This window comes from Dermochelys coriacea, chromosome 12 (genome assembly GCF_009764565.3).
Source record: "Dermochelys coriacea isolate rDerCor1 chromosome 12, rDerCor1.pri.v4, whole genome shotgun sequence".
NCBI lineage: Eukaryota > Metazoa > Chordata > Testudines > Dermochelyidae > Dermochelys > Dermochelys coriacea.
In genome coordinates, this window is record NC_050079.1 from 822,633 (window position 1) to 845,519 (window position 22,887).

Below are 22,887 nucleotides of genomic sequence, written 5' to 3' on the forward strand. Positions count from 1 at the left end.
AGTTGCATTGATACAAGTAAAGGTGTGATGTTTCACTGATTTAGTTAAAGGTGTGCAGCGGTGTGTACAGGGCAGACCCTAGAACCCGTGGTCAGGTGTGAGAGGAGGAATAGGTGGTTAGTAGTGGGTTGGAATCATTGCTGTCCTCACAGTATCAAAAGCCAGGGCTGTTTCACTTAAATCCCCATTGATGTGCATGCCCAATCGTTATAATATAGTTAGCTTGCCTGCTGTGACTGCTTTAGAAATCTCTGCCAATCAGAGTATGTCTTCACTGCAGAGTTAGCCTGGGCTAGCCTAGCCCGGTGAGGTGTCCCCACTGCAAGCCCTACCCAGGCCAGATTCTTGTAACCACATCCACAGTAAAAAGAAAAGGAGTACTTGTGGCACCTTAGAGACTAACAAATGTATTTGAGCTACAGCTCACTTCATCGGATGCATTTAGTGGAAAATACAGTGGGGAGATTTATATACACACACAGAGAACATGAAACAATGGGTTTATCATACACACTGTAAGGAGAGTGATCACTTAAGATGAGCTATTACCAGCCGGGGGGGGCGGGGGGGCAAGAAAACCTTTAGTGGTGATAATCAAGGTGGGCCATTTCCAACAGTTGACAAGAAAGTCTGAGGAACAGTGGGAGGTTGGGGGGGGGAAATAAAATGGGGAAATAGTTTCACTTTGTGTAATGACCTATCCACTCCCAGTCTCTATTCAAGCCTAAGTTAATTGTATCCAGTTTGCAAATTAATTCCAATTCAGCAGTCTCTTTTTGGAGTCGGTTTTTAAAGTTTTTTTGTCCCCTCTTAGGTCTGTAATTGAGTGACCAGAGAGATTGAAGTGTTCTACGACTGGTTTTTGAATGTTATAATTCTTGACATCTGATTTGTGTCCATTTATTCTTTTACATAGAGACTGTCCAGTTTGGCCAATGTACATGGCAGAGGGGCATTGCTGGCACATGATGGCATATATCACATTGGTAGATGCGCAGGTGAACGAGCCTCTGATAGTGTGGCTGATGTGATTAGGCCCTATGATGGTGTCCCCTGAATAGATATGTGGACACAGTTGGCAATGGGCTTTGTTGCAAGGATAGGTTCCTGGGTTAGTGGTTCTGTTGTGTGGTGTGTGGTTGCTGGTGAGTATTTGCTTCAGGTTGGGGGGCTGTCTGTAAGCAAGGACTGGCCTGTTTCCCAAGATCTGTGAGAGTGATGGTTCATCCTTCAGGATAGGTTGTAGATCCTTGATGATGCGTTGGAGAGATTTTAGTTGGGGGCTGAAGGTGATGGCTAGGGGCATTCTGTTATTTTCTTTGTTGGGCCTGTCCTGTAGTAGGTGACTTCTGGGTACTCTTCTGGCTCTGTCAATCTGTTTCTTCACTTCAGCAAGTGGGTGTTGTAGTTGTAAGAATGCTTGATAGAAATCTTGTAGGTGTTTGTTTCTGTCTGAGGGGTTGGAGCAAATGCGGTTGTATTGTAGAGCTTGCCTGTAGACCATGGATTGTGTGGTGTGATCTGGGTGAAAGCTGGAGGCATGTAGGTAGGAATAGCAGTCAGTAGGTTTCCGATATAGGGTGGTTTTTATGTGACCATCGCTCATTAGCACCATAGTGTCCAGGAAGTGGATCTCTTGTGTGGACTGGTCCAGGCTGAGGTTGATGGTGGGATGGAAATTGTTGAAATCATGGTGGAATTCTTTAAGGGCTTCTTTTCCATGGGTCCAGATGATGAAAATGTCATCAATGTAGCGCAAGTAGAGTAGGGGCATTAGGGGACGAGAACTGAGGAAGCATTGTTCTAAGTCAGCCATAAAAATGTTGGCATACTGTGGGGCCATGCGGGTACCCATCGCAGTGCCGCTGATTTGAAGGTATACATTGTCCCCAAATGTGAAATAGTTATGGGTGAGGACAAAGTCACAAAGTTCAGCCACCAGGTTTGCCGTGACATTATCGGGGATACAGTTCTTGACGGCTTGTAGCCCATCTTTGTGTGGAATGTTGGTGTAGAGGGCTTTGACATCCATAGTGGCCAGGATGGTGTTTTTAAGAAGATCACCGATGATTGTAGTTTCCTCAGGAAGACAGTGGTGTCTCAAAGATAGCTGGAAGTGCTGGTAGCGTAGGGCGTGAGGAGGGAGTCTACATAGCCAGACAATCCTGCTGTCAGGGTGCCAATGCCTGAGATGATGGGGCATCCAGGATTTCCAGGTTTATGGATCTTGGGTAGCAGATAGAATACCCCAGGTCGGGGTTCTAGGGGTGTGTCTGTGCAGATTTGTTCTTGTGCTTTTTCAGGGAGTTTCTTGAGCAAATGGTGTAGTTTCTTTTGGTAACCCTCAGTGGGATCAGAGGGTAATGGCTTGTAGAAAGTGGGGTTGGAGAGCTGCCTAGTAGCCTCTTGTTCATATTCCGACCTATTCATGATGTCGACAGCACCTCACGAAAGCTTATGCTCAAATAAATTTGTTAGTCTCTAAGGTGCCACAAGTACTCCTTTTCTTTTTGCGAATACAGACTAACACGGCTGCTACTCTGAAACACATCCACAGTGTCTCTGGACTAGCTTGTGGGCTATGATTGATGACTGATGGGGTATCCCATCGTTCTTAGCCGCATATGAAGCTGGGCTGCTCTGTGAATTCGTTTGCTAGCTGTTGCCCCTTATCCCATCTTTCATCCACACAGGAAAATCTCTATCCCAGACTTGAGCTGGGTTTCTCTTTGGCCCAGCTGGCCACCTGCCTACTTTGCAGTAAGAACTTAGGTTATAACAGCCTCACGCACCCTCCTGTAAAGGAGCCAGAATTGGGCCTGGCCTATGTGCAGTTTTTGTACTGGTGGAACTGAGGGTATGTCTACCCTACAAGTGTTAAAGCACTGCTGTGGCAGCACTTTAATGTGGCTGTGTAGTCACAGCAGCTCTCCCAGCATTGTAAAAAAAAACACCCCCACAAGAGGAGTATCTACCAGCACTGTCTACACTGACACTTTACAGCGCTGAAACTTGCATCGCTCAGGGGGATGTTTTTTCACACCCCTGAGCGAGAAAGTTTCAGCTCTGTAAAGTGGCAGTGTAGACAAAGCTTAAAGGCGGGGGTGATTTTGCACCAATATAATTATACCAGTATGGTGCCTCTAGTGTGGATGCAGTTATACTGGTATAAAAGGGCCTGTTACCAGGATAACTTGTTCCCCTACACCGTTGGGAGCACCTTCTTGCCACTTTAGCTGTGTCCACACAAGGGTTTAACTGTGCTGGGGCACTTTGACCGTGTAGACAAGCCCTTAGCAACTATTTTTAAAAGGCTCCAGGGAAATATTTTCCTTTGTCCTGCTGGCAGGAAGTGCGCTCTCCATGGCAGCAGTCTCCTCCCAAAACATTCTGAGCTGGGCAGGAAACTCCCATCCATTCCCTGATGAGGTTTTCCTGCTGAGAAAGGAAACTTGCGGGTCAGAGACTCACAGACTTTAAGGTCAGAAGGGACCATCATGATCATCTACTCTGACCTCCTTCGCGTTGCAGGCCACAGGACCTCACCCACCCGCTCATGTAATAGGCCCCTAACCTCTAGCTGAGTTGCTGAAGTCTTCAAATCATGATTCAAAGGCTTCTAGTGCAGAGAATCCATCATTTACTGTAGTTCAACCCAGCAAGTGGCCTGTGTCCCATGCTGCAGAGGAAGGAGAAAACCCCCCAGGTCTCTGCCAATCTGATCTGGGGAAAATGCCTTCCCACCCCCAACTATGGCTGAAGTTTGAGCTATGTGTTTGCCACGTAGCTTTCCAGAACCGTGCTTCCGAAAGGCAAATCAAAGATGGAGGGGGACTTCTGTAAAGTGTTTATAAAGCTTGAACGGTCGTCTGTGCTCATAGGGATCACTGGACTGGGAGTGAGACCAGGGATCTCTGCCATTTGCTTTCTATGTGACCTTTGGCAAGTCATGTTGCTGCTCTCTGCCTCAGTTTCCCCATCTGTAAATTGAGGGTGATGATGCTGACCTCCTTTTTAAAGCACTTTGAGATCTACTAATGAAAAACACAGTAGTTTACCCCTCTCTGCCTCAGTTACCCCATCATGTCAATGGGGATCATGCTGTTTATCCCCCTTGGTGAAGTGGTTTGAGATCACAGGAGAAAAGAACTATGGAATAGCTAGGGTGCATTGTATATCTTGAAAAGTACCATGTAAATCCCCTGCACTGGATTAATATATAAATATAGCAGTAAAATACAAGTCCGAATCTTAGCGTGGCAGAGTTTGACCTTCTGTCAATCGCTACCACCAGGAAGTTGGAATGACATTTTGTCTTCCTGTAGCAAATCTTTATTCCCTGCTGACTTGACTTAGACAAAAATACATCCAGCTCTGACTGTGCCACTAGCAAGCTCTGCCACTGCCTCGAGCAGTCCTCACCATGTCAATGATAGCCTTGCGCTTGGCCTGTCATGTCCTTCCTTGGGTCTCTGTGTCGATGAAGCCCACATGTCATGTCCGAAGCCTGGCCACTGGGCTCTCCAGGTGTAGCAGTCCACCTGTCACAGCCACCTTCTGGCAGCCCCTTTATTATTGTAATGATGGTGAAAGATCTAAGCTCTCTTCCTCGCAGAGTGACAGGTTCCAGGATTTGGGAAGGAGTGGTGGGGAGATATTGATTCCCCAGTTCTCTGTACTAATCACTGTTTAGACTGCTATTTTTGTACTTCTTTTAAGAACCCTGGTGAGATTTAACCCAAGGGGAAAAGTCTGTGTGGTTTTGATGGTTATGCAAATATTTCTTTCTCTGAGACTGGTAATCCACTAGGGTTTTCAGCATTGCACATTCATTTTTGTTACCATCATTATTCATTTGGAGAGGAGCATTCACTCAATAACTGACAACGTCTGGGGAGATGGGTATGTATGCCTGCACAGTGTGTCACCACTGTTCAATATATTGCAGTAGTCCCTAGCAGCCTTGACCAGGTTGGACCCCATTATGCAAAGCTCTGTACAAACACATACACGTATAAAATAGAATTGTACATATCTCATACCCAGAATCCCTCCTGGCATTTCCACGGTATGTGCCATTCAGTCCCCATGCCAGGGTGGATTGATTTAAATCAAAGCAATTTAAATCATCAATTTTTTAAATCAACTTTTCCATTTGTGCTTCAGTTTTTTTCTAAAGAAAGGTGTACACTCTCATTAAAACATGTTGATTTACAAGTAAGTAGAGCTTTTACGCTATATTTGGTACATCTGTTTGCTTCCTCGAAGGGTTCACTATAACTATGTAGACTTATTTAGGTAATGATATGTCACGGAGTCACCGGGCGATGCTTTGGAACTACTCCATACGAAGCCAGTCAGGAGACAGGGGGTCAGCCATTCTCTGTGCAGACAGCATCACATCGGCCTACTGCTCTGCAAAAATCACACACCCTTATCCCACCACCAACATACTTAAGAAAGGCATAGGGGAAACTGAGGCACCCACACAGTATTTGGAGAAAACATTAAGAACATTTTCACTTCATCACATGATATAACTTAATATTTTCAGATTCTTATTAATTGTGCATTTTTAGCACGTTAGAAAATGGTGAATGAGATATTGCTTTTTTACTAGATAATTAACTTTTTGCTATGGTTTGTGTCAAGCTGCATTAGGATGGTAACTGGAATTTAAAGAAACACACAAAACAGCATATACAGTTTGTTTTTATGAAATATAACAACCTTAAATGTTTTGAATACATAAACATCTCTGATCAAAACACGTTTCAGATATACAACCGAATTATAATAAGTTTAGGTCTTAACATTTTTCTGTTAAATTCAGATTTCATTTTAAATAGGTTTATTTTAAAAAAGAAAAACTGATTCTAATTGAAATAACAAAACAAAAAAAATCTGATTCAAATTAAAAAAATACTTTAAAAAATATCTTCCATTTTTATCCACCTTGCTCTGGTCGCTAGGCTTGGACACTGCATCCATGTCCTGCTCCTTTTTGTCTTTTTCAATTGCAACCTCTTTGGAGCACAGCAGCCATGTTTTCCCATATGCCTGCACAGTACCTAGCACATTGCCTATTATAGTCTTAAAAAAAATTAAATGTAACCTTTTTTTATTCATTGAGTGCCGAAAAAGTGAGCCTGGCAGCATGCAGATGCTTAAAATAAGTCCCTGGCTCAAAGAGTTTTCAGTCTAGTAAATTACATGATGGAAGAGAGATAAAAATGGGGGATGGGAGTGGGGCAGGGAGGAAGAGAGGACAGTAACAAGACTGTACAGTTAATTATCAGTATGTGCATAGCACAGTGGATGTAAGAGGACGTTTTCTTGAGCATAGGACAGTTCAGTGCCCAAGTCCCATCAAAAGTCAGAACTGCCCTTTACTTTTCAATATCTCCTCCTTAAAAACAAACCACACAGACCTATCAAATAAATGAGGAAATTGTCTTGGCCAGCTCCCATCCTGAGTGTGTTGTGATAGTGGCAGGTGGTTCTGATGGGGTGAGCATGTGTGGGGGCGCAACGTGGAGATAGGCTCCAATGTCTCACACAGAACTCACCGAGGCTGATATCATTAGCAGAACAGGGGGAAAGGAGACAATTTTAAAAAAAGTAAATAGCAAGGCTCACGTTGGGTTAAATTCAGTCGGAGGTTTGCTACTGATTTTGATGGAGCCAGGACTTGCATGGGGAGTAGCATGGCTGTGGTTGCAGTAGTCAAAATTAAGTGTCTCTTTATAGCAGCTAAGACACATCCAGCAATTTCCTGCAGTGTCTTTGGGAGATGCAAATGAATTAAGTTTAAATAGCTTTGGAGTCCATTGTATTCTAAATGGAAAGTTCATGTGTTATTGTGGGATTTTGTGTAACTCCTCTAGGGGAGAGATCTGGCCACTGGAAACCTTAGGAAGTATTGTGAGCTTCAAAGCATGCTTTTAAACAATGTGCCAGATGAGAAGAAACTTTTGAGACAAACAACGGTAAGTGGGTTTCCTAGAAAAAACCTGGGGCAAATGCAAATTCTCACCTGGACTCAAACTTTTGAAGCTACGCCTGAGGAGAGAAACATTGTCTCGCTGATTGCCCCCGGCTGTATGAAGGAAAGGCTAATCTATGAATGGGTGTGTTTGTTCTAAAAGCTGTTATGAACTTGTAATCACAGAAAAATCCCATGGTGGGGTTGGAAGGACTGTTCACCTGCCTTTGTTGGAGTTGGGATGATCTCTAGTGAGTTTATTAGCATGTGTGTAGGTTCTTTTATTGTTTTAAATGTGTTTTCTGTGCAGTGCTGACAAACAAATGTGCTTGCTTTAGAAAGAGCTGTGTGGAAACTTGTAACTCTAGGCAATTGTGCTGTTTGTAGTCTCTGAGGAGAAAGCAAAGCGCAGACAGCAGAAGGTTGTCTAGCTTGCTGCAGAGCTCACAGTGTAGGCAGGGAATTGTGCAGCCTTGAAAAACCCCATTCAGGAGGGAGAGAGACACGGGTCTCTGCCCTAGAGAGCTGACAGCTGAGGAGCCGGGACCATGCTGGACCATGAGGGGAGCAATAGAGGTTGCCCTGAACTGTGACAGAAGCAATGTAAATTCCTTTTTCTCTTGAATTCTTAGTGTGCAAAGGCCAGATCTTCAATAAGTCAGTGCTGATCCTTTGAAGTCAACTGAGCTCTGAGCCCAGGTGTTTAGAGTCATGCCTCCCCCCCCCCCCGCCCCGAGATAACAGCATACTCAAATGACCAGTCGACTGTCTGGCATCTTGGTAATCAGACAAGCAAATTATGTTACTCTAAAAACACCTGCTCCCAAATACATAACTGTTTTTCAAGTACTGCTTGGCCTTTGCCACTGCTGTTGAATTGTTCAGGTGATTGTGCATCACCCGAAGCACTTTTTGATGGGATCAAAAGGTGCTGTTGGTGATTGGCTTGTGGGAGGAGTGGTAGATGAGCCCTTCATGGCTGATGCCATAAAAGTAGAAGGCTGCTAATAGACAGGGGGACTATTAAAGTAATGGAGCTGAATGCAAATGTGTGGGTGTGCAGACACGACACACCTGGGCGGCAAGGCAAATGTCTCCCCTTCTCCTTAATTGGTGCAGGGGACTTCCCCACACTTCAGGGAGGTTATGGCCTCTCTTGCCCCAATAGCTGTCTGACTTAAACATTCATTTTGGCCTGCAGCTATCCCGCCTTGTGCTGTGATCCCGGATTATCCCCTAAACTAACCAGGTCAGGTCAGCTCTTGCATGAAAGACGTTGGAGGAGTGCACTGGAGGAGTGCACTGAGACGGCAGGAGGAGCTGATGAGTCACTAGGTGGCAATTTTCCCTCGATCCAGTGCTCTACCATGCTGCTTTGGAGGGCACTGTCCTGTTGGCAATGCAGGCTTGTCAATGGGAAATACATCAGTCCAGAGACCCCACTGGACTTTCAGTAGAAGTAAAGTTACTCTGTTGGTGGGATTACAGGCACAGAATTGTACCCACTGGGTTCTGAGCATGTTCCTTGACTTGATCTGTCGGCGCTGTCAGGGTATAAACACTCGACAGCTGCTCCCACCTGGGCAAGCAGTGTGTGTGGAAAGGCACAGATATCTGACCTGGCAGGGTTTTCCTCTCGCTACGCTGCCCTGACTGATCCTTTCCTTGCTGCCATGCTTGGCCGGCGTCCCCTTCATCCTACAGTCTGGGTTCCAAAATAAACTTGTTTAAAACCTGCCAACTGTGTAACTGCATCCACCCTCTCCCTTTTATCTCAATTTCCCTCTGAAGTGTTCCATCTCCACCCACAGCTTAAGGGCACGTTGGTTGGGTTTGGGGCTTTTTAAACACCTGCTGGTCAGAGAATGTGCTAACCCCTCCTCCCGCCCCCAGCCATTGCCAGTTTGGGAAACAATGCCAAGCAGGGAAAAGAAATGCCAGCCAGTTTTGTCTGTCTCTATGAGCCTCTGGGTTAGCGCACGTACAACGCGCTTATCACTTTGGTCTGGGAACGCAGTCTAGAGCTGCACCTGACGGGCTCGATACATCACCAGGGCAGCGCGTGGGGATTTCCCATCCCGGCAGAGAAGGACTCTTTGCACCTGTTGGTTGGGGAGACTGCTACAAGGCAGCTCGCAGAGCGGTAAAAGCCAGTGCTTTGCCACGGTGGCCTGGCACCTTTCTGCTGCACCCTCGCTGCTATGGGGTGCATCGGAGCTTGAATTGGTGTGGGATGTGCAAAGCTTACACCAAGGACAGTGAGTGTGTCCATTCATACTCCCTTTCTTTCAGCTTCCAGGGAGCACAAAGACACTTGTGCCAGGGTTGTGTAGGGCAGGGTTTGATCATAGAAGATTAGGGTTGGAAGAGACCTTGGGAGGTCATCTAGTCCAACCCCCTGCTCAAAGCAGGACCCACCCAACTAAATCATCCCAGCCAGGCCTTTGTCAAGATGGGCCTTAAAAACCTCTAAGGATGGAGATTCCACCACCTCCCTAGGTAACGCATTCCAGTGCTTCACCACCCTCCTAGTGAAATAGTGTTTCCTAATATCCAACCTAGACCTCCCCCACTGCAACTTGAGACCATTGCTCCTTGTTCTGTCATCTGCCACTACTGAGAAGAACTGAGCTTCATCCTCTTTGGAACCCCCCTTCAACTAGTTGAAGGCTGCTACCAAATCACCCCTCACTCTTCTCTTCTGAAGACTAAATAACCCCAGTTCCCTCAGCCTCTCCTCATAAGTCATGTGCCCCGGCCCCCTGATCATTTTCGTTGCCCTCCGCTGGACTCTCTCCAATTTGTCCACATCCTTTTTGTAGTGGGGGACCCCAAAACTGGACGCAATATTCCAGATGTGGCCTCACCAGTGCCTAATAGAGGGGAATAATCACTTCCCTCCATCTGCTGGCAATGCTCCTACTAATACAGCCCAATATGCCTTTGGCCTCCTTGGCAATAAGGGCACACTGCTGACTCATATCCAGCTTCTCATTCACTGTAATCCCCAGGTCCTTTTCTGGAGAACTGCTGCTTAGCCAGTCAGTCCCCAGACTGTAGTGGTGCATGGGATTCTTCCATCCTAAGTGCAGAATGTGAGAGGCCAGATCCTCAGCTGGTGAAAATCAGCCTATCTCCATTGCCACCAGTTGGCTTTAATGAAGCTACGTCTCTTTGTACCAGTGAGAGAGCTGAGCCGAAGCGTGCCCTGTGTACTGCCAAGGGGAGGTGCCGGGTGCAGGGAGCTCCTGGAGGCACTTATTGAGTGGCTGGCTGTAGGGGAGCACTCTGGTGGGTGCCTAAGTGATTGGCTCTGGGAGGGCTTTAATAGGGTGGGAGGAAAGGAAAGTGTCTGGTTCTAGTGGCAGGCACTGGGAGGGGGTGGCAGTGTGGCTCTGGGAGGTAAGAGAGGTGGCTCTCCAGGATGCATAGATTTTTTGCTTCGTATGCGGAGTGGTGAATCTGGAGGGGTTTCTGTAGAGAGCCATGCAGGCAGAGGAGGTGAGAACCAGGCTGCTGGATAACTGTTCCCTTGCACCTGTGCTGCTTATCGGAAAGCCAAATTGATGCTCTGAGGATGATGATTTGGTGCTGTGAGAGCAGACAGATTCGGCCCACTGCCCTGGGGGCTTGGGAGCAGAGGAGAAGCAAATCCAAGACAACTTGGTTTTCCCTTTAAAGGTGACAGCTCCCTTTCCAGTGCTTCCTCTGCCTCCCCTACAGAGCTGCCTGGCTGCCTCTTGACTGAAGAAATATAGCGACTGTTCGAACTGTCATTTCCCCCCACACACAACCCTCTCAGGCAGGAAGTAACTGCTGCTGCCTCCCCACTGTAGTGTTCACTGGGGCTGTGCTCCGCACACCTGAAGAAATTGCTTTGGCAGGTGATGCCCTGACAAGCTGTCGCAAGACTCTCAGCATGCTTTGTGCTTACACCAAGGACAGTGAGTGTGTCCATTCATATTCCCTTTCTTTCAGCTTCCAGGGAGCACAAAGACACTCCTAACTCTCGCTCTAGGTTTTTTTAGAAAGCCAATGTGACTCGTGTTTCGGGGCCTCAAAATCCCTGTCCTGCTTTCCTGAGAGCTTCTCAACTCACTGACCTGCTCGGTAGGAGCCATTTGTGTCTATTCCCATCATCTGATGGTGAGCACACATTTCCTCTTGAAGTCTGATGGTGTAACCAAATCCCTGAGCTGCCAGAAATGGACACACTTGCTGGAAATCCCAACCCCCCACCCCCCACTGGAAGATGGGCTTCAGCTCGAAAAACACAGGCCAGTCCCAGCTGAGCTGCAGGGGAGCCCCCATGTCTGTTGTAATAACATGTCTCTCACCCTCTTTAGGGAAAGCTGGCAGAGGGTCCTGTGACGTTCCTACAGACAAAGCTGGTATATTAGTGTGAGTCGGGCAGTGGCGCGTGGGAAGCAGTTGCCAACTCTTTGTGATGGGACTTAGACATTTAATAAATTTAAGGGAAACTCTTGAACGTTGGCCTGGAGCCGCTGCCCTGCCCCTGTGACATGTTAAAACGATCCTGACCCCACCGCTCCCCAAGCGTATGATCAAACAATCCATTTCAGTGGCTGCAGCTCTTGGAGGAATTCAGGGCTGGGCAAAGGTGCTGGGTGGCAGGTCTGGAGACCGACTACCTCTGTCTGCCCAGCCAGTGGGCACAGGCTGGGCAGCGGCAGTGCACACAGCTCCACACCGTGCCATCCAAGGGCTCCCTGGGCCTCCATTCTGGGTAAGAGGAGAGAGCCCTCATGTGGCCCTTCTACCCTGCCCTCTGCTCAAGGTGAATTTAGCAAAACTAGACCTGCACGGAGACTTCGCTCTTTCACACTGGCCATTGCTCAGCCCTCAGATGGTGAGGCTGGGGCACTGCTAATCTGAACTAGAAAAAGTATTTAATTAGACTTAAATACATAAAAATCCACCTAAACTAAGGCCGTCAGTGCCTGGGAAGAGAATTAAAACTACAGTCAATGCAAATACTGGCTGATGGCCTCCCCATCCTTCTCCTTCACCCCTTCACCAAGCAAAGAGCCAGTCCTCAGTAGTATCAACCACCTCATCTGGAAGCCCACTGAGATGCCCGCTTACCAAAATCCAGGTCCTCCCCCCACAAGACGAGGAGAAAAGGCTATGGAAGCTGCTCTCAGATATTGGTACCTCGAGCCACTTGTGGGAGTAGAACGGCCAGCCACCAGCCAGAGTGGCCGTGAAAGAGGAGCCTGGAGCTGCTGATAGCACTGGACCCACCATCAGGCAAGAATCTCCAGGAGAGGAGAGGACCAGGTGGCAGGTAAGCCTGAGTGGGGAAGCCAAGGGGAATGGGAGATGAAATGGGGAGTTTATTTTATTAAACCCAATCAGCAATCAGTGTGTCCTCTTTGCCAATGATCTGTGTCAGCCATCGCTGCGGGTAGCACTGGGATGTTGCATCATGAGTGGCATTGTTACTTGCAGCCTGCACTGTGAATGAGTCGCAGAGCCCCTTGCATCCAGCTGGGCTCAGCCTGCCATTGCCTTTGTGATTAGTCATTGTCCAAGCTGGAGCAACCCCAGCTTGGTTCATTTCAGCAAGTTCCTGGCCCAGGACTGGGAAAACAGGGCTTTTCTCTGAGAAGGTAACCTTGCCGTCCCACATTGTTGTGCGGGGAGCGGCTGCCCTATGGTGAGTAATGCCCCACTCATGCTCTGTCCCCGGGGCGACTGAGGCCCCAGCACTCTGTTTGTAAGAGGCAGATTCAGAGACGTCGCCGGCCGAGAACCGGCGCTAGCTTCTAGGCTGCGAGCCAGAACTGAGGATTTCTACACAACTTCTCTCTTTTCTCTCACACGCAGGCGCGTTGTCCTGGGACAAGAGGGGGTGGGCTTGCTGGTCTGCAATGCATTGGGTAAGAATCTTCCATTTAGGACAGAGAAAGTATTTACTGGCTGCATAGCTTGCCCAGCTGTGGTTGGGGTCTAATGAGAACCATTTCCTGCAGTTAAGGAAACTATTCAGCTTCACAGCAGCCCCTGCTAGGCACAAATATTTCTATTTATTAATCCCTCTGCACCCTTCTCCTTGCAAAATGACCTTGTTCTTCGCCTCACCCACCTTTCCCCCCCATATTTAGGGATTTCCTGCTTGTTCCGCTAATCCCAGGCAGGCTGGCTCTGCCATCGCCTGGCGTATCTGCCCCTGTGGGAGAGCCAGGGGACAGAGCCCCTCTTTGCCCAGGCTCCCGCAGAGGTGACTGCGTTCTGTAGCAATTACTGGGACAAGCCTGCTCTGTGAAAGCTGGGTGGGAGGAAAGGCAAGTGACTGCACTTCATTAAACTGGTCGGTGCCATTGGCAAGCGCTGTGGTGGGTGGAGGCCAGGAGCGCAGCTTCCTCGACTGCACTGCGAGGGAATAACATTGCAGACACTAGTTCAGTGGAGGGCTAGAGAGGAGCGTAGCAGCAGGTCTAAGGTCTGATAATACACACGGCCTCTGCGGTGCCGCTTGACGTAGTTGCAATGTGGAGCAAAGTGCCATCCTGTTGCTCCCCTTCGCTTTTGATTGCCAATGTCCCTGTATAGACCATCAATATGGGATGCCCCCAAAGCCTTCCTTCCTCTCCACAAGCAGCCAGCAGGAAAGGGGTTAATCTGGCAGTTTGGGGTTGGGTTTTCTTGTGGTTGGGACTCTGCAAAGCCCTTGATCCCTTGCATTTCCCCAAGAGTCTTGTGTCTACCATCCCATGCAACAGTGAGGTAAATGGGTCTTCTCAGAGGGCTTGAATTGTGCAGCCTGCCGTCCTCAGCAAACTGGGAACTGAGGGTGGGATGTCCTCTCTTGTGCCTGAGCAGCACTGCGCTCCTGCCTGTTACAGCTCTCTCGCTACCTAGACCATTACAAAACTAACCCCCAGAATTACTTGATTGAAGTGTTTTCTCTTTAAAAATGGGGACTTGGCCCATACCTTCCCCTGAAGGTTTAGAGTGCAGTTACAAACGAGCACTTTTACCAGTAAATCTCCAGGTAAACTAACTTCCAGAGGCTCTTGTGGGTACAGAACAGCACAGGGCCAGGGGGAGGTTCTGTGCCTGGCTCTGGCACAGGTTCCCTTGGTGACCTTGGGAAAATCACTGAATCTCTCTGGGTGTCAGTTCTGCCCTGTGTGAAAACAGGAGAAAAACCTCCATCACAGTGGGTCTGGGAGACGTACACAGCGACTGTCTAGCCACGCCTAGACATCTTTGATTGAAGGTGCTGGGGAGGGATGCAGTGTTCTCTCTGCTGCAGGAGGTGGAGAGGAGTCTGAGTGTGCTTTGTGGGGGATGTAAGGTGCCCATCACCTTGGTATCAAAACCCCACCCTAGAGCCTGAACTGAATGTGGCTCAACAGAATCCCATGCTGGTATGCTCCATTAGGTGCTTGTAGGAAAGTCCTGGTGAGCTGGGAGATGGCCCATGGTGGAGGGACTTTCAGAGTTATGAAAGAGGCCGTAGGATAGAGCTGCATTGGTCTAGGGTGAAAATGTACACACCTGTGCTGCTTCCCAAGTCCTTTGTTTTATCTTGTGCTCCCTTTGCACGTGGGAAGGAGAAGGGGTAGCCCACAAAACACTTCGTGTGGGGTTGGAAAGGTCTTGTGCTGGGAGGGAGCTGGTGAAAAACACATGGAAAACAGGTCTATAATTATAACGGGACTTTAACAAAACCACTGCGGCTCCATGCTTCATAACATGGATTCATCTGCCTTCACCCGAGTCCTCGAAACCTCCCCCCTTCCACAGGCGTCCAGTGAACTAACCTGCCTCAGCCAACCATGTCTCAGGTGAGCAGGAAGGATTGCACTGTGTTCTGACGCAGAGTGTAATTCCCCATTGACTCTCTTTGTCAGGGCAATGCTGTGCTTTTAAAAACTTGCTAGGGCTTGATGGGCTTCTTCAAATCACTGAGGATGCAGCAGCACAAAGATCTCTCCTAAAGTGGGTTCAGTAGAAAAGTTGGGCCAATTAAGAGGGCAGGGCAGCACCTGGGGGGTTATAAAAAGGGCAGGCAGGGGATGAGAGCTACCAGAGAGACAAGACCGCTCCTGGGAGAAGGCTGAAGGCAGGGGAGCAGCAAGAGGGGTTTGCTGACTGATGTCCTCAAGCAGAGAGCCAGGACTGGAGCAGCATCAGAGGTAGATGCTGGCTGGCTCTGAGCTGGAGGGGCCCAGAGAGATCTGAAGGAAGGGGGAGCAGCAGAGGAGCTCACCAGCTGATGTCTCCTTGTTGGAGAGCTGGCCCAGAATAACCGTGAGAGGGTTGGGGCGGAGGGATGCTTCCCTGGTAAAAGATTTCAGAGTAGCAGCCGTGTTAGTCTGTATTCGCAAAAAGAAAAGGAGTACTTGTGGCACCTTAGAAACTAACAAATTTATTAGAGCATAAGCTTTCGTGAGCTACAGCTCACTTCATCGGATGCATTTACTAACAAATTTATTAGAGCATAAGCTTTCGTGAGCTACAGCTCAAATGCATCCGATGAAGTGAGCTGTAGCTCACGAAAGCTTATGCTCTAATAAATTTGTTAGTCTCTAAGGTGCCACAAGTACTCCTTTTCTTTTTTCCCTGGTAAAGATGCTCTCCCAGCAGAGAGGCTGCAGGAGTTCCTGCAAGGGAAAGTGGGGTTGCACCTAGAAGGAAAGGCTGGGGTGGAATAGGATGCATAAAGAGCCTAGTTGTGATGGAAGACCTTGGAGTATGGTGAGAACAAGGACTGCTTGCACTGGGGTGATATGGATTATACTTTGGGACTATCTGCACTATGTATTGTTAATAAACTATGTTGATGGACTAGATCTGCTTCCATGGACTTACTGGGGTCTCACAAGGAAACTGAGGCGAGGGACCACTTGCAGGGCTGCTACGAGGCCACAAGAAGGCACACAGGAGATCACTGGTTTACAGGGAACTGGCCAGCTGCTCCTTCCTAGTTATATCATGCTTCCCGTTTGTTATACTTATGTGGCCAGCAGCCTCCTCACTTCACTGCAGAGGTGGCTATGGCTGATATGATTCATGCCACTGTGAGTGCCGCTGCTGTGGAAGCCTCAAAGGGCATCCCAGTCTCCATGTTTTTCTCTCTCCCCTTCTCCTCACAAACCAGCAGACCCTGCTTTTTCATTTATTCATGTTTTAGAGGGGAGTCTTAAGCTCTGTGTCTGCCCCAGGTTGTCTCCTGAAGCAGTGGCTGATACCGTTAGATGCTTAAAGCAGGGTATGGAGCCATGCCCCTTTCCCTCTTCCCCCCCCCCTTTCCTGTTCGCAGTGGATTGTGAGCTTGCAGGGCAAACACAGAATTTTTTCACCTCAAAGAGCTTCTGCCCATCAGATCTGCATGGGATGAGAGGCTCCAAGGAAATGTGGCTTGTTGGCTGGAGTGTCTCTGGCGCAGGGGTTGATCTGAGCAAAGGAAACCGTTCTCCTTAGCCATGACCACCTGGTTCACACACAGCATTTCTCATCTCTGTTTTCATTTGAGGTGGAAATGACATCTTCTCCCAGTAAATAATGAGTGTCTGCTTCGTCGTCTCTATCAGGGTGAAGAGGCCAACTGGCATAAGCAGCCTCCTGGGAATGATTGGCTCCAAAAAGCAAAAGATGAGCACGCTGGAGAAATCCAAACTGGACTGGGAGAACTTCAAGGAGGAGGAGGGGATCGGGGAGGATCTGGCCATCCACAACCGAGGGAAAGAAGGGTAAGACGGACTTTATTTAGTAGCAGTCAGGATCTGTCAAGCACCCAGGAAACCCATCACTTCCTGCAGAGAAGCAACTGAACTCCAAAGCACTAGGTGGCAGTTGAGAGCCCAGCAGCTGATCTCTCTCTAAGGGTCCTGGGGATAGACTGTTGAAGGATGTCTGGGTGTCCTGAGCACTCCCACAGTCCCCTAAGCCATCAGCAGGATTTTCAGGCCCACCCTTATGGACTCTGGCTGGCATGGCTCCTGTTAGGGTGGTAAATGCAGCTTGACCAGGTTCTTTGAGTAGCCAGTCCAGCAATCTACTGACAAAAGATGGTGGCCCCCTGTACAGCTTGCCCTAAAATATCCCACTTTCATAGGCACATTTTTTCCCCTTCTTAACGTCACTCAGGGGCACCATACAGGCTCCTCAGGCTTTCCTCTTCAGTACAGACGCATACAAATACAGAACAGCTGTCAGAGCGCATTGCCGTTTATGACAGTGTTGGGTATTGATTGTGTGTGTCTAGCAGTGCTCACTCCAGTGCAGTTAATGGAGGCATCATAAAAGTAAGTAGCCGTGTTCTAGATAAAACAGTTCATAACGCACGCCATGGGGAAGGCAAATAAGATCAGATGTGGCTTCCCTACCACAAGTGCTTCTCTAGTCTATGGGAAAATCTCCCCAGTTTAGTGGACTGCTCATAAAATGTAACCCTATGTTAAGCTGTTCTTACGCTTTGCCTGCAGGAGACCTTGCAGTCTCAGGGCTCCACAAATCTGATTTTCTGTTTCAAATGGATATTTTATTATCCTTGTCTTTTCTCTTTGCTGCCTGGCCTCTAACATACCACTCATCCTATTAGATCTGCCCTGTTGGCCTTTCCAGAATAGACAGGTGGGTGCCAATAGAGCAGGGTGGGGGTGGGAGGGTGGGTGGGTGGCACTCCATCAAGCCACAGCAAGTCAAAGGAGCTGCGTTGATTTACACCAGCTGTGGATCTGGTCCTCCAGATTAAAATGCTCATTTATCAGGCTCTGGTGATGTTAAACCAGGATGGGAAATGGGCTTTTGTGCAAGACCTGACAAAACATCTCAACATAGCGAACTCCATTAGTGCACAGAGCTGGACTTCTTCTCTGGGGAAAAGCCCCTCTGAGGAAGGCTTACAGTTCAGATGGCATATGTCAGCATCACCAGGAGTGACAGATATCTGCAAGCAAGGCTGTGCCAGAGCCCTCTGCTCTCTGATGGGCTCTGCTCCCCAGAATGGGTAGATGACAAGTAGTGCCAGCTTCCTCCATACAAAGTCCCACCAGCATCCCTTCCTTGGCTTAGCAGGGTCTTGCCTTCAAGAGGATATAGAGGGTAATTGAATCTCCATGCCCATCAGCCTTTGAGCTCTCTGTAGCTGCCTCTAGTGGTGCCAGTTGCTTAAAATGGTGGTGTCCAAGTGGTGGACACTTTTTTACCAGGAGCTGGACTAACAACCCACCTGAGAATTCATTTCACATGGACAACTGGGCAGCCATCAGGACTTTAGGCTGCTATTGATCTGGGTTGTATTCAAACCAATGGCATAAAATGAAAGGCTCTGGAACCTTCTACCAACCCTTAGACATTCTTCTGACCTAAAAATGCATCCTTGGTGTATGTGGGTGCAGCTCAGCTCCACTGACTGCAGTGACCCTGCACCTTCTTACATCTGGGCTGAACAGGGCTCCTGCTGTTTCAGAATCATTGCATTAAATATACTAGTTTAGCAGCATGCGGATACAGAATCTTACAGGAAATCATGAAGATCCTTCAGCGTCTTTAATTGCTTGGTCCTGATTACATCTGAACTGAAGTTACAAACTGAAAATGTCCCGCTTCCTTGGAAAGTTCTGATTTCTTGTTCTGGCCCATGTACAGGGCCATTCATTGTTAATGAATATCCATAGACTTCACTCACCGCTGGCAAACCTCTCTAGTGGCATTGACACAGTAGTCTTTAAAGACTGGAGAAGAGATCAGTGCATAGGAAAGATGAGCGAATCAGAGTAGCAACTTTAAGAGTATCTGCAAGCTTGACTAGCCTTGTTTATTAACTGCTCAAGCAGATCTCAGGTCCACTGAGCTATCAGCCGGTGGCTTTGTCATTACACAGAAGAGAAACGTGGTGCCATGAAAACACAAGACTCTTCTTTTAAAAAAATCAATACTAGTCAAATGCGTAATATCAGGGGGTCACCAGATGACCCAGCTCACCTTTAATCACATCCACCTCCAAGGCAGAAAGGCAGGGAGTCCAAGCACATAAGTGAGCCAAAGCTACTAGTAAATGATAGGGGTGGGAAGGGAGTGAAACTGCAGCTGTTAGCCTGGCACCACAAGATCACACAAACACCACTGTCATTGGCTGCTTTTGCGACCCAGCCACTTTCTATGAGCCACTTTTTCTTTTACTATCCTCTCCCTCCCCTCAGATATTTGTCAAGTGACCTTTGTCCACAATTCAGTGGATAGTAATTGGCACAGCTCATTATAAAAATCCAAACAAGAACTATTAGGATGAGGAATGGTGCCTGTACCTGGTGCCTGCCTAGCGCTGATGAACCATGTTTCACATGTCTTTTACTAATCTTTCTGCTGCCATTTGTCACATGGGCAGGCTCTGCAGATCTCTCTGTGTAACTGAAGATGGGTTCCACCTGATTAGGAAAGCATTCAGTCACCCATGGCAATCCAAGGCCCAGATTGTTAAGCACCAGGCAAACCCGAGACTCTATAGAAATAGTAATTGTATGTCTTATGGCCAGGGAGAAGAAATTCTTCCTTTTAAAAAAAAAATAATAACCTTGCCAAAGTCACCATTCACATCTCAGGGCAGCTCCTTGGGCCTTCGCTTGCTTTCTCAAGCTGTTAGAAGTTGCTCCATCAGCACTCTTGTCCTGGCTGAGTGATGGAATTGCAGTTTCCTTCCTTTCATAACACAGTTCATTCTGCCCTCCGCAGCATGGCTTGCTGTAATCCCAAAGCTAAAGGGGACAAGTGGTACCCTCTGGCTACGTCTAACCTGCCCTTGTCTCTTTCCTTGCCTCGTCATCAATTTTCAATCGCGAGTTTATTTTTCATCAGCAATAGAATGTGGGTTTGTGTGCAACCCAGATTCTGTCAGATCCTCAGGGCCTGTCCTGCTTTTGAAAAGGAGACATTGAGACGGAGCAGGGGAGGAGACATCCCTTTTTCTGTAAATCTGTCGCTCTATCATATTTTATAAATTTGAACATGTGGCACAGCTTCTTAACTGTGCCACATTATGTAGGGCAACTCCAGCAGGGGATCTGCACTAGATCTCTCCTCCTCTCTGTGTCCCAGGCAAAACGGGGGCTGTCACACTGTGTGATTGCAAGTGACTGGCAGGGGACCCAAAGTGCCAATAAAATCTTCCCAAAGGGAACTATCAGCTCTCCTCATTAGCAGAGACTTCTTTTACAGCAAATGTGCCTTTATCTGAGATAGCTCATGGTTACCCCACTTCCATTATTGCAGGTTATTTTTAGAGAATAATGAATTGGGCAATGTAGGTTATTTTTTAAAAAAACAACCCTTCCCTAGCATGAGTAATTCCATGTCGTTGTGAGTTTCCAGCACTATTTCTCATTGAATTCCTGCTCTGAGGTCTTTGCCCAACTTGCACTGTGGCAGGCTGGGAGCTGTTAGTTCCTGTAGTTTCTTGTTTTGCATGCATATGCTCCGAAAAGCGGCTGTGGACAAATGGGTGTGTGGGGTTCCATGTTCATCTCTCAGGGACTCCAGATCAGACATGCTCCGTTTACAGGCAACACGTTGGCTTTTTTTTTTTTTTTTTTTTTTTTTTGTCCTTGTTGCCAGCCGTGCAAACTCAGTCCAGAATCGGAGTCAGGCTGGGCTGACTCTTCCCAAAGGGTTCTCGGGGCTACTGCTGCGCTGAGTGACCCATGCACAGCCCCATAGCTTTCATTAGGTGTGCATGGGTGAAACTGTTTGTACTGTCCTAATCAATCCTGCTGCTGCACAAGAAGGAATAGGCCAATATGAGGGGGAAAGGAGTCCAGGAAAGCTGGCTATTTTTTAAAGAAGCCTTATTGAGGGCGCAGGAACAAACCATTCCGGTGTGCAGAAAGAATAGCAAATATGGCAGGCGACCAACTTGGCTTAACAGTGAAATCTTCAGTGAGCTTTAACACAAAAAAGAAGCTTACAAGATGTGGAAACTTGGACAGATGATTAGGGAGAAGTATCAAAATATTGCTCGAGCATGCAGGGGTGTGATCAGGAAGGCCAAAACACAACTGGAGTTGCAGCTAGCAAGGGATGTGAAGGGTAGCAAGAAGGGTTTCTACAGGTATGTTAGCAACAAGAATAAGGTCAGGGAAAGTGTGGGACCCTCACTGAATGGGAGAGGGAACCTAGTGACAGAGGATGTGGAAAAAGCTGAAGTATTCAATTCTTTTTTTGCCTAAGTCTTCACAGACAAGGTCAGCTCCCACACCGCTGTCCTGGGCAACACAGTATGGGAAGGAGGTGAACAGCCCTTAGTGGTGAACGAACAGGTTAAAGACTATTTAGAAAAGCTGCACATGTACAAGTCCGTGGTTCCAGATCTAATGCATCCGAGGGTGCTGAGGGGGAATTGGCTGATGTGATTGCAGAGCCATTGACCATTATCTTTGAAAACTTGTAATGATCGGGGGAGGTCATGGACAATTGGAAAAAGGCAAATATAGTGCCCATCTTTAAAAAAGGAAAGAAGGAAAACCCGGGGAACTACAGACGGGTCAGCCTTACCTCAGTCCCTGCAAAAATCATGGACCAGGTCCTCAAGGAAACCATTTTGAAGCACTTGGAGGAGAGGAGGGTGATCAGGAACAGTCAGCATGGATTCACCAAGGGCAAATCATGCCTGACCAACCTGACTGTCTTCTATGATGAGATAACTGGCTCTGTGGATATGGGGAAAGTGGTGGATGTGATCTATCTTGATTTTAGCAAAGCTTTTGATATGGTCTCCCACAGTATTCTTGCAAGCAAGTTAAAAAAGTATGGATTGGATGAATGGACTATAAGGTGGATAGAAAGCTGGCTAGATTGTCAGGCTCAACGGGTAGTGATCAACGGCTCGATGTCTAGTTGGCAGCTGCTATCAGCAGAGTACCCAAGGGGTCGGTCCTGGGGCCAGTTTTTTCAACATCTTTATTAATGATCCGGATGATGGGATGAATTGCACCCTCAGCAAGTTCACAGATGGGGGGAGAGGTAGATACACTGGAGGGTCAGGATAGGATCCAGAGTGACCTAGAGAAATTGGAGGATTGGGCCAAAAGAAATCCGATGAGATTCAACAAACACAAGTGCAGAGTCCTGCACTTAGGAAGAAAGAATCCCATGCACCACTACAGGCTGGGGACTGACTGGCTAAGCAGCAGTTCTCCAGAAAAGGACCTGGGGATTACAATTGTCAAGAAGTTGGATATGAGTTAGCAGTGTGCCCTTGTTGCCAAGAAGGCTAACAGCATATTGGGCTGCATTAGTAGGAGCATTGCTAGCAGATCGAGGGAAGTGATTATTCCCCTCTATTAGGCACTGATGAGGTGCCCCAGAGGGAATGAACAGAACAGGGAATCATCAAGTGATCCATCCCCTGTTGCCCATTCCCAGCTTCTGGCAAACAGAGGCTAGGGACGCCATCCCTGCCCATCCTGGCTAATAGCCATTGATGGATCTATCCTCCATGAACTTATCTAGTTCTTTGTTGAACCCTGTTATAATCTTGGCCTTCACAACATCCTCTGGCAAAGAGTTCCACAGGGTGACTGTGCGTTGTGTGAAGAAATACTTCCTTTCATTGTTTTAAACCTGCTGCCTATTAATTTCATTTGGTGGCCCCTAGTTCTTGTGTTGTGTGAAAGAATAAATAACACTTGTTCACTTTCTCCACACCCGTCATGATTTTATAGACCTCTAGCATATCCCCCCTTAGTCGTCTCTCTTCCAAGCTGAAAAGTCCCAGTCTTATTAATCTCTCCTCATATGGAAGCTGTTCCACACCCCTCATCATTTCTGTTGCCCTTCTCTGAATCTTTTCCAATTCCAATATATCTTTTTTGAGATAGGGTGACTAGAACCACACACAGTATTCAAGATGTGGGCATACCATGGATTTATAT

At 47.7% G+C, this 22,887-nt stretch overlaps 1 protein-coding gene across 6 annotated transcripts in view; it reads left to right on the top strand.

Annotated features, from left to right (window-relative positions):
* Positions 1–22,887, top strand: part of CFDP1 (craniofacial development protein 1) — a 121,195-nt gene that overhangs the window by 90,997 nt on the left and 7,311 nt on the right. For 4 of the 6 annotated variants that reach the window (XM_043495356.1, XM_043495358.1, XM_038368948.2 and 1 more), the window contains exon 6: positions 16,552–16,710. The exons of the other annotated variants lie outside the window; for them this stretch is intronic. In XM_043495356.1, the coding sequence (XP_043351291.1) occupies positions 16,552–16,710 (159 nt within the window). The remainder of the gene's footprint in view (positions 1–16,551; positions 16,711–22,887) is intronic. 6 annotated transcript variants of the gene reach the window in all.